Below are 11,972 nucleotides of genomic sequence, written 5' to 3'. Positions count from 1 at the left end.
CCAAAACCCAAGAGACCTCTTAATTAGTAATATCCTGGAATTTAAACTATGGGGAATCAAACTCATTTGTGATTTTAATACAGAACTTCTTTAATATGATCCAACAGTAATGATACCTTACAAGAGACCTTTTGCATAAAGCATATTCCAGTGAATCATATTCACAGTCATTAGCATATTTCCATAAAACATTATGGAGTGCAACATCACACCTGCCAAACAAAAAGGTGCACAAGTGAGTTGTAAACAACCAAAACTGGACTCCATTTTAAAAGATGGATTCCATTGTCCAAAATGCCTTATACCTAATTATTTTAATACAAATACAATACATTCAAATGTGAACAGTGAAACAAGCATAAGTAAGCATGAATAAACATATATAGGGAACTCCACCCTACAGAAACAAGTGCAGAGGAGCCTCGATCTGGTGTGTTCCACCTACCATGACCTGGGCCAGTTAATAAACGAAAAAAATCCACCTTAAGGCCGGTCCAGCGAATAGAGTTCATTGGGGCAGTTCTCGACTCCACGCAAGACAGAGCCTTCCTCCTGGAGGTGCATTTTCAGGCCATGTCGGACCTGATCTCCCATGTACAGAACCACCCGCTCACCATGGCTCACACCTGCCTGCGGCTGTTGGACCATGTGGCCACGTGTACATACGTCGTGAGCCATGCTTGGCTCCATCTCCGGCCTCTGCAAGTGTGGTTGGCATCGGCCTACGTCCCCAACTGGAACAACCTAGACCAGGTAGTCAGAGTGCCAGATCACATCGGGTCATCCCTGGATTGGTGGTTGGACCCTGGGTCGGTGTTGGAGGGAGTTCCCTTTGCGACCCCATCCCCGTCGCTGACCCTGGTCTCTGATGCTTCGGACCCGGGCGGGGAGCCCACCTGGTCAAGCTCAGCCACCAGGGCCACTGTTTGTGGGACGATCTGGCCCTCCACATCAATGTCAGGGAGTCAGGGTGGTTCGCCTGGCCTGCCAGGCTTCCTTGCCCCACCTGAAGGGCAAGGTGATGCAGGTCCTTACGGACAATACCGCCGCGATGTATTACATCAATAGGCAGGGCGGTGCCAGGTCTTCGGCCCTTTGTCAAGAAGCTCTCCGCCTATGGGATTTTTGTGTGTGGCATGGCATTCGTCTGATAGCCACGCACCTGCTTGGAACCAGGAACGTCCTGGCGGATCACCTCAGCAGGACCCTCTCGTCTCGCCACAAGTGATCGCTCCATCCAGAGGTGGTCAGCCTGATCTTCCTGAGGTGGGGGACCCCCCATTCGCATTCAGGCAGAACAGAAAACGCCAGGTGTTCTGTTCGATGCAGGAGATGCACAGGGCTCCCTATCAGACGCGATTCTCATCCCGTGGTCGTGGGCGCTGATGTACGCCCTCCCGCCAGTGCCCTTGATTCACAGGGTCCTTGTGAAGATCAAGCAAGACAGGGCGAAATTTATCCTAATAGCCCCCGCGTGGCCTCGCCAATGCTGGTCAGGCACGGTGCTGAGCCTTTCTGTATCTGCCCCGCTGCAGCTGCCTCTACAGCCAGATCTGCTGTCCCAGAACCACGGCAGCCCCTGCACCCGAGCCGGGCGGTGCTGTGCTTGACGGCTTGGCTCCTGCATGGCTACGTGAGGACGAACGGGCATGCTCGGCCCGTGTTCAGCAGCTCTTGCTGGGTAGCAGGAAACCCTCCACCAGAGCGCCTTACCTGGCCAAATGGAAAAGGTTCAAGTGCTGGGCTTCAGAACGGCGTATCCAGGCTGAGCTGGCCTCACTGCAGGAGATCCTGGATTATCTGCTGCACCTCAGACTCCAAGGTTTGTCCCGGTCATCGATCAAGGTCCACCCGGCCGCTAGCTCAGCTTCCATCCTCCGTTCCAAGGCAGGTCGATCTTCGCTCTTGACATGACGGCACGGTTTTTGAAAGGTCTGGAGCGTCTCTACCCGCACGTCCGGGATCCCGTCCCCCGCAGGACATGAATCACATGCTGTCGAGGCTCAGGGGGCCTCCCTTTGAGCCTCTGGCTTCCTGCTCTCTCCTGGAAGGTTTCGTTCCTGGTGGCGATAACGTCGGCCCACAGGGTGTCCGAGATCAGGGCGCTTATTTCGGAGCCGCCCGATACGGTCTTCTACCAGGATAAGGTCCAGCTGCGACCGTACCCAGCGTTTCTGCCCAAGGTCATTTCCCAGTTTCATATTGGCCAGGACATTTACTTACCTGTCTTCTTTCCAAAGCCTCTTGCATTGGATGAGGAGCGGAGGCTACCCACCCTGGATGTCAGGAGGGCGCTGGCCTTCTACGTAGATAGAACGAAGCCGTTCCATAAGTCAGCGCAGTTGTTCGTTACAGTGGCAGCCAGGATGAAAGGTCGCCCAGTGTCTGCTCAGAGGATTTCATCCTGGATCACGGCCTGCATCCGTGCCACGAGCTGGCAAAGGTGCTCCCCCAGCGACCGTGACGGCACACTCGAGTAGGGCACAAGCGTCGTCCGCGGCCTGCCTGGTGCCGATCCAAGAGATCTGTAGGGCCACTGCCTGGTCATCTGGCCACACGTTCGCGTCTCATTATGCGCTTCCCAGCAAGCTCGGGATGAGGCTGGCTTTGGCCGAGCAGTGCTGGAAGCTGCACGAGCGTGACCTCCAAGCCCACCTCCCTGGGGACTGTTTGTGAGGCACCTGGAATGGCATCGACATGAGCAAGCACCCGAAGAAGGAAAACCAGTTCCCTACCTCCTGTCAGGGTTGTTCTCTGAGACGTGCTGCTCACGTCTGTTCCATGACCCGCCCTCCTGCCTCTCTGTCGGAGTCGCCGGCAAGAAGGAACTGCGCTGGCCGACGCATGGGCACGGCACTTCGGAGGGCAACACAGCCGGCCCCATGGCTTCCGCTAAGGCAGAAATCTCCACCGGCCACGCACAATGGAATCGACACGAGCCACACGTCTCGAAGAACGACCGTTACGAAAGGTAGGTCATCGTGTTTTCCCATCGTGGAAGGCCGTCTAGCGGGGTCCCACGACTAGGATCTGCAGCTCTCCGAGCAACCGCCTCCCCGCTGCGGAAGGGGCTTCGGTCGACAACTGAACCGACGGAGCAAGAGGCCAGTGGCACGAGCGGGGCCCCACGAGTCTCCCAGGGGCCCCACGAGTCTCCCACTAGTCTCGCTAGTCGGCCGTGTGACCGGGCGCTTAGGACAGGCGGGCAGTGCCTGCTGCAGCCGCGGACACAGCCGAGCCCATCCCGTGCAGAAAAGCAACAACAGCCCCACGCCAGGCCCAGCTGCCCTCCGCGGGCTCAGGCGGCCAGACGACTCAGTCCTGGCCCCACCGGCCCCGCTCTCCCTGCCCTGGGCACCGGGTGAACCCCGCTTTGGGGAGGCCAGCCCGTCGGCCCCATCCCTTCTGCACAAGGCCCTTCCCCCCGTAAAAGGAAAAGCCTTGAGGGGGCCCTCCCGAGAGGAGGAGCCGTGGCCCACCTGCCCCAGCCCGCCCCCCTGACCCATTGCCCCCCCAGCACCAGGCCGAGCCGCTGCCCCCCCCCGAGGGCCAGCTCTCTCCCTCCTGCCCCCCTGCTGAGCCGCTGGCCCCAGCAGCTCCAGGCTGAGCCTCCTCACTCCGTCAGCCGCTGGCTCTTCGCATGGCTCCTCACTCCCCCGTCCTGAGGAGGAGGGATGCGGGGAGCAGTGGGGACCTTGAGGGTGGGGGCTGGAGTGGAGGAGCCGGTGGGGGTCTTGGGGAAGGGGGGGCCACCATGGCCCAGTTGTCCGGCAGCGGGTTGGCGGCAGCGCCCGGGAAGGCAAAGCCCATTAACCCCGCCACCCGTGCTGGGCACCCACGAAGCCTGACCATGCTGCAGCGCTAGCGGGGCGGGGAGGAGCGAGCCGGGGCGGGTTGTGGGGGGGGGAGAGAAGCTTTGAGTGCTCAGTGTGCCCCCATCCCTGCAAGGCAAGGAAAGGACCCGCTGGCCATGCTCTGCCCCCGGCAGGGGGTGCCGGAGGGGTGAGTAACCAGTTGCCGCCTGGCTGGCGGGGGACACCGGCTGGGGGGGCTGAGCTGGGGAGGGACTGCCCAGGAGACGGGTCACTGTGACGCAGAGGAGAAGCCCCGGGCTAGGGTTTAACAGGGAGGATCCACGAGGAAACCACAGTGAGGCCAGAGAGGGGTGTTGGAGGAGCAGCAGTGGTCTGAATGCTCTGTATAACCTGTAGGTTCAAAGGATCTGTTACACCTTCCCCCTCCTCCTTTTTTGGTCTCCTCTCCCCCTTTGAATACCTGTGAAGTGGCTTTCCCCCTCCCGCTCCCTCCTGGAAGGCTTGTGGGGTGAATGAGCTGCTCGAGCAGCTGGAAGATCAGAAGAGCTCCCAGGTGGACAAGGTGTCTGGGGCTTGGTCACACGCCCAATGCGTGGACGCTGCCCGGGTGGAGTGTGACCAGCCAGACCCGGCCAAGTCATCTCTAGTCGCAGGCCATGAGGAGCAGGTCCTTAAAAGGGGGAAGGGGCCATGTGCTCGGCAGGGCACTCACAAGCTTGGGTCTTCACCCGCGATGCACTCCATCGTGCCTCGGGAAGACTGACCTCCATCGCCCCGCCCATCGCCGCGCTGTGGGACACTTCCCTTGAAGGATCCTGACATCTCCAGTGCCGGGCCTGTCCCGGGAGCGTGAGTATGTGAGTGTGAGTGTGACACACACACACACACCCCTTTCTTTTGAGCTTAGCTATCAGTATAATAAATGTGCTGCTTTCTGCCAAACTCTGGTGGGTCATTAGTCCCCCAAGCTTACCAGCTGGCCCAATTTCAGGTAACAAGGGGCACAAGGGCTGGTCATTTGCAGCCTGGTTTGAATAGTTCTTTGGACTTGTTCCCCCGAAGGGGTTTGACTTTACGTGACTTGGCTGGAGGGTCCAGCACCAGCAGGCCCTGAGAGGGGGCTGGGAGAAGACATGGGGAGAAAAGCCATTGCAGTTCCAGGGAGGGCCCAGCAGGGGGTGCCAGAGGTGAGCCCCCCAAGCGATGCTGCGAGCGGAGCCAAGGGCGTGCCCACCGGCTGAGCACCCGTTCTCACAGCCCCCCAGTCCCAAGGGGTGTGTGGGGCCACCTGGCGCCTGAGCCGACCGAAGTGCTTGGGTCGGGCTCCTGCCCAAACAAGGGCCCCAGGCTCCGTGGCCAGCCAGCACTTTGGGGTTGGCAGAGGAGACAAAGGTTCCCCCAGCAGAGACACCCCGCCACCGGCCATGCTGAGCAGGACACTGGGTCCTAGCAGCCTGAGACAAGCCCTCCGCGTTGTCCCCGGGCAAGCCGGCGGAGCAGGGCACAGGGTCGGTAGGACAGCAGCCTTCCTGGCGTGGGCCTCGAGTCGAGGGCAGTGAGCGGGATTCTTTGTGCAGGGGACAGAATCAGGGTCGCCGTTTTTCTTCAGCCCCAGCCGAGCAGACAGAGTCTGGAACTGGTGAACCCCGTCTGGCGCCCGGATCGGCCGGAACCAGCCAGCCTGTGACCACTGCCATGCACTTCGGGGCCTGAGGGAAGGCCCTGCTGGAGTGGGGTCTCCTACTACACAGCTGAGGTGTTTCCTGGGGTCCGGGGGGACTGGCCCGGGGGAACAGGGTTCTCGCTGCTGGGGGCTATGGACAGGCTGAAGGGGGCCCGGGACCCCAGCTGGAATTTTCTCTCTCTGATAAAGGTGTTGAACATTCTGGTCCAGGATGGGCCTGTCCCCCTTTTTTCTTGTGTCTGAGGAAACATGGGGAGTAGAACTCCCTCCCCTGGTGCTGCAAAGGGACGTCCTCTAGCTCCAAGAGCTAAAAGAGCCTGCAGCGGTACGGGGTCATGACGGGACCCCTGCATGGGGTGGGGGAGGCTGGGGGCAGGGTTAATGCTAGTAAAGGCATCAGACCGGCAGTCCTGGTGAGGGATGCCCCCATCTCTCCAGGGCAGCAGCTGGGCAAGCTCTGCCATTCACAGCCCTGCCAGGGGGTGGGAACCTTCCCTGGAGGGGTCCCAGGGGTGTGTTCAGTCTCCATGGCCCAGGCAGTGCCTGGCCTCGCTGCTGGCTCTGTCCAGTCAGTGCAGAGCATGGGGGGGAGGTCAGTGTGTGATGCAGGAGCTGAGACCCCCAAATACAGGGGCCACCGACATCCCATAATCTCTGCTGAACGGGGCAGGAGTCAAGCAGGCCCCTACAGGGGAAAGGCCCCAGCTACAGCTCCGAAGCAGCACCCTGAGGCAGCCAGTCCTGTACCGGGTACTAAGTTGGGGGAGCCTCAGAGGGCGTCCCGAATACAACCCCCCGTGACAGAACACCGGCGGCCAGCTGGAGGTCCCTGGGCAGCCTGAGCTGTCCCGGGGGCGTGTGCGCAGGGGACAGTCCTCTTACACAAGGACGTTATATTTTCCCATGTGGGTTGCCGGCAGAGTTCGAACCCCACAATATGTGAGACCCCGGCCAGACTGTGTTTCCTCCAGGGGCTCTGCCTAGACTGAGGGCTCCGAGCACCCCAGCTGCCAAGAGATCCCCTGGCAGGTCCCCGAAAGGTTGGGGGGTTGCTGGGATCCACTGGCAGCAGAACAAGCCAGGGAAGCTGCTGCTGCTGCGGGAGGCCCAAATCTAGCTCCATCAGGTCGTTTTCCAAGCCTCGCTCCCCACCTGCCCCCAGCACCAAAAGACCAGACACACCAACGGCCTTTGCAGTAACTGGTCAAACTGTTTATTACTTGAGTGATTCCTCCTGGGTAACATCTGCACTGCAGCATCCAGCAACAGTGACAAGAGAGAAATAAAAATCTCAACAGGATCGTCAGCATCAGTATTATTCTTTAATAAAAACTTCAGTGACCCTTGGCAAAACAGACACCCCGGCCCAGCCACGTGCCCCAAGCCCTCCAGGCCGGGACATCACAGCCACAGCCCCCGGGCTGGCAGTCACAGCCCTCCGGACTCTCACACCCAAATAGGGAGCCACTTCGCAATCTGTGGTGTTGGCTGGTTTTTTAAAAGCTCCGTGGAAATAATATCCCAAAAATATGTAATGCAAAAAAAAATACAATTATGTTATACAAAGATTGAAAAATATCTATTAAAATTATTAAATCCTCTTACAAACAGCAGGAAACGTTTATAAACATCAGTGATTTACCTTCAACAGCCAGTAAAACGCAGAAATTGTCAGAGAAACAAACCAAGCCCCCCTCTTCCGCCTGAGGCAGAATGCCTCACGGACCACCCGGACAAGATAAAATACTCTATTTACAATAAACGCTTGACACACAGCACAGCAAATCCAACACATTTGCCTTAAGTCTCTTTTTTTTTTAAAATCTTTTTTTAAAAAATGGATTCACTTTGGTCAACAAAACTGCGTGATATGTGCAGTCCTGGTCAGACAATAATCACCTCTTAGAATCCAATGCATTCAATACGAAAAAGACATTTTTACATCATATTTGGATGAGGTGTGCGAGTTCGCACACACTTCCGCACACACCGTACGGACCGACACAGACAGTTCTGTACAATGCAAAGATCTATGCTAGTCAGACACCCCCACAAAGTGTCTTTGGATGCAACTGTTGCATTTCCATTTTTTCCCCAAATGTTGAGCTAAAAGCTTAAGACAATCTCTCTTTGCTGGGGGTGAGGAGGTGTAGGGGATGTCAACATCAGATTTCACCCCAGTCTGCCCACCCAGAGCCCCTGCAGAGTCAGGTGTGGGGAGGGAAGTGTGTGTGTGTGTGTGGGGGGGAATCTTGTCTGTCTGCAATTCAACTGAGGAGACAGAAACAAGAATTTTCATAAAGGGGAAAACTCACAGTGTCAACGGAGGCAGCTGGAAAGAAACCAGCAAGGTAGGGAGGCTCCAGGCCGAGGGAGGGGGGAGACACACCCAGCGCCAGTGCCCCTGGCTGGGGGAGGGGGCAGGAAGACATTGCAGCGCCCAGCCCTCCAGACTGGGAGGGGAAGAGACACGCTGTGGCCCAGGCCGGGGGGGAGGGGAGAAGTGGAGGGGGGTTGCTTTTTATGCTGGTCCAGTTTGTCTGCAGCACTGGTTCGGCGGGTCACTAAGGCATCCAGTGACAGCCCTCTCCTCCCTTCTTCTGGAGCCGCTGCAGAAAGGCCCCCACGCAGGCCAGCTCCTTCCCTGGCTCCTGGTCCAGTTCGTTACATGCAGCTCAGAGTAATCCCTGGGCAGCGGGGGGACGACAGCGCCTCCATCCCCTCCCTCTGCCTCTCCCACCAGGGGCAAAGAGAGGGCTGCCCAGGGCTCGCATGCATGTGCGTGGGGCGCTGGTGAACGTGGTCATGGAGAGGGCTGTGTGTGCAGGCGCGAGGGGCGAGTGTGCGATGCTCTGGGTATGTTGGGCTGAGTGGGATGCAGTGTGTGGGTGTCGGGCTGAGGGATATCTGGGCCATGTGGGGCAGTGTTGGGCTGAGTGTGTGATGCAGTTAGAGTGACCAGATGTCCCATTTTATAGGAACAACCCCAATATTCGGGGCTTTGTCTTATATATGCACCTGTTACCCCCCCCAACCTGGTGTGATTTTTCACACTTGCTGTCTGCTCACCCTAAATGCAGTGTGTGTGGATTGGGCTGAGTGTGTGATGCGGTGTGTGCAATGTGGAGTGTTGGGTTGAGTGTGGGATGCAGAGAGGGGTGTCAGGCTGAGTGTGCGATGTGGGTGTGTGATGCAGGATGTGTGTTGATCTGAGTGTGCAATGCAGCGTGTGTGTGTTGGGCAGAGTGTGCAAGGCGGGGTGTGTGTTAGCATTAGTGTGCAATCCAGTGTGCGGGTGTGATGCAGGTGCATGTGTCAGGCTAAGTGTGCAATCTGTGTGTGTGTGTGTGATGCAGGGGTGTGTCAGGCTAAGTGTGCCATCTGGGTGCATGTGCAATCTGGGTGCATGGGCAATCCAGGTGTGTGTGTGATGCGGGCGCATGTGTCAGGCGGAGTGTGCAATCCAGGTGTGTGTGTGATGCGGGCGCATGTGTCAGGCTGAGCGTGCAATCTGGGGGCGTGTGTGATGCGGGGGCATGGGCAATGCAGGTGCACGTGTCAGGCTGATGTGCGAGGTGGGTGCGAGGCTGGGGTGTATGGCAGGCGGAGTGTGCAAGGCGAGGGCGTGTGTCAGGCGGAGCGTGCAATCCGGCGCTGGTGCCCGCAGGTGCCGGTTGCTCTTGGTCCAGGCCGGCCCGGGCCCCGTCGCCAGGCGCTGGGAGAGGGGGAGCCGGCGGCGCTGGGAGAGGGGAGCCGGCGGCCCGCGGGGCGCTGGGAGAGAGGGAGCCGGCGGCCGGCGGCGCTGGGAGTGGTGGAGGCGGCGGCCCGCGGGGCGCTGGGAGAGAGGGAGCCGGCGGCCCGCGGGGCGCTGGGAGAGGGGGAGCCGGCGGCGGCTGGCGGGAGAGCGGCCAGTACTTGCGGGTGTGCGCGTTGTCCCCGCGGGCGCGGCACAGCGGGCAGGTGCAGGCGCGCAGCGCCGGGCACAGCACCCGGCCGTCCAGCCCCTTCAGCCGGTGCGAGCCGAAGGCCCCCTGGGGCGCGCCCTTCTTCCGGCAGCAGACGCAGACCTCGGGCTCGGGCTTGGCGTGGCCGCCGCCGGGGGCCATCTTGCGCCCCTTCCGCTCCGCGCCCGGCAGCTCGAAGGGGCCCGGCCCGCCCGCGCAGCCGCCCTCCGAGGCCCCCCGCCGCCGGCGGGCTGGAAGGGGCGCAGCAGGGCAAAGCGCTGCTCCGGGTGCGCAGCGGGCGCAGGGCGCAGGGGCAGGGCGCGGCGGGGCCGGGTGCGCAGCGGGCGCAGGGCGCAGGGGCGGGGCCGGGCGCGCAGCGGGCGCAGGGCGCAGGGGCAGGGCGGCGGCGGGTACGGGCGCGCAGCGGGCGCAGGGCGCAGGGGCAGGGCGGCGGCGGGGCCGGGCGCGCAGCGGGCGCAGGGGCGGGGCAGGGGCAGGGGCAGGGGCAGGGGCGGGGCGGGGCAGGGCGCGGCGGGCGGCCGGGCCGGGCCGGGCCCACCCCACCAGCGCGCACAGCCCCAGGTAGTCGGTCCAGAAGTCGAAGGTGGCGGCGTCCCCGCAGCGCCGCCCCAGACAGTCCATCGCCCCGGCCGCGGCTGGGCGCGGAGGCAGCGAAAAGCCGGGCTGGACTCTGCCGGCTCGCAGGAGGCTGCGCTGCGGGGCGGGGGGAGCGGCGCAGCCGGCCCCTGCCGCCAGCGCATCCCCGGGGGAGCGGCCGGGCGCCTCCGAGCCGGACCGATTGGCCGCGCTCCCGGCGCCTCCCCTGGGTGGGACAAATGCGGGCTAGTTCCCCACGGGGTCGCTGGGGCTCCCAGGGGAGGGAGGGGCAGGCACGAGCTGGGATGGAACCCAGGAGTCCTGGCTCGCGCCCCCTGTTCTGATCACTAGACCCCACCCCCTTCCCAGAGCCTGGGAGAGAACCCAGGAGTCCTGGCTCTTGCCTCTGGTCTAACCACTAGACCCCGTTCCCCATCCAGAGCTGGGGAGAGAACCCAGGAGCCCTGGCTCCCGTCCCTGTTCTAACCACTAGACCCCGCTCCCTTCCCCGAGCCAGGATAAAACCCAGGAGTCCTGGCTCCCAGCCCCATTCCTCCCCCCCCAACCCATTAGATCCCTGCTCCTCTCCCACAGCTGAGCTAGAACCCCCCCCTGCTGTAACCCTGGCCCCACTCCTGTGCCAGCGAGGCTGGAGATGTTATTTCGGATGTGCCAGTGAGGGGCTCCGGGCCAGGCACAATCTGATGTCCAGGCTGCCCTGCCCCAAGGGGATGTAGGTGCGTGGGCAGCCCCAGAGGAAGGCGCTGCCCTAGCTTTCCTCTCAACCCTCTTCTGAAAGTGGAGCGGCTCTGGGGAGCTGTGCCTCCCTGGTCCCTGCTCTGGGCACTGGGTTCCAGTGACACTCGGGGACAGATCCTGGGACTCCCACTGTGCTTGGGGGTAAGTCACATACAACCCAGCTCCCTCCCCGACCCCAGCAAGCCCCTGGGAGGAGGAGGGGGAGAGGGTGTTTATAACAGATCCGTACAGCAGCCAAATCCTGGAGTGGATTAGAGCTGCCGGGAAATTCCACCTGAGCCAAACTCCAGCCCAGCCGCTGCAGCCCGGGGGAAACACCCCTTGTTCGCTGCAGGGCCACAGCCCAGGGAGGGAGAATCCAGGACGAAATTCTTTGCCCCTCCATGGGGCAGGCCAGACCAGAACGGCCCAGATCAGCTTCGGCCGGGGGCAGATCCTGGGGTAAAGAATCAGGTCACAAGTACAAATGTGGGACGCCTTGTCTGACAGCCACACTGACAGCCCGAGCAGCCAGGCCTGCTGGGCGCTGGAACGGCTGCGGGCTTCCCGCCCCGTGTCTGGGCCTTCGGCATGAGTCTGCGTTTCCAGTGGAAACAATTCTCCCCAACAGAAGGGAGGAGCAGGGGACCCCAGGTGTCTGTGGGACGCGGGGACCTCTGGGGGTCCTTTGCAGCCACCAAGTGCACAAGGGATGAAACTTTCCCTCACACTTGTCAGTCCAAAGGGACCTAAATTGCTTGTGTATTCACGGGCATTTTACTGAGCTACCTCTGAAATGCAGCCACTTCTGGGGATGGCGTTACACCAGGGTTAACACCCGACCCTTGGGCCCTGTCCTTCGTTTGGCATCTCACCCAGAAGAGGACGTGCTGAAGTCCAGCACAGAGCTGGCAGCACTGCACCGTCTTCCCTGGGGTCCGCCTGGCCCCAGGGGGGAGAGGAGGGTTTTGAACCTGAGACAGTTGCCTGCCCTGGTCTCACCAGCTCAGCAGGGCTGAGCCAGCTCGGTCCTTGGACGGATGAGCTTAGGAACACGGAAGTGCTGCAGGGGGCGGGCTGGGTGCTCAGTAGGGGGCATGCTCCCCTCCGGATAACTACTGACTCCACTCACCCAGCGCCAAGGGAGACGCCCGCTGGGGAGGGCACTTGCCCCTGCTTGTCAAGTCGGCCCCT

At 61.1% G+C, this 11,972-nt stretch overlaps 1 protein-coding gene across 1 annotated transcript; it reads right to left on the bottom strand.

Annotated features, from left to right (window-relative positions):
- Positions 1 to 3,613: 3,613 nt before the first annotated feature.
- On the bottom strand, positions 3,614 to 10,085 carry LOC141987003 (nanos homolog 1-like). The gene is given in 5 exon segments (XM_074952088.1): positions 3,614 to 3,733; positions 9,171 to 9,679; positions 9,682 to 9,724; positions 9,875 to 10,003; positions 10,005 to 10,085. Coding segments are annotated over 5 exon segments (882 nt in total).
- Positions 10,086 to 11,972: the final 1,887 nt, after the last annotated feature.

Source organism: Natator depressus, chromosome 4 (assembly GCF_965152275.1).
Source record: "Natator depressus isolate rNatDep1 chromosome 4, rNatDep2.hap1, whole genome shotgun sequence".
NCBI classification, from domain to species: domain Eukaryota; kingdom Metazoa; phylum Chordata; order Testudines; family Cheloniidae; genus Natator; species Natator depressus.
This window is presented reverse-complemented; position numbering and strand designations above follow the sequence as displayed.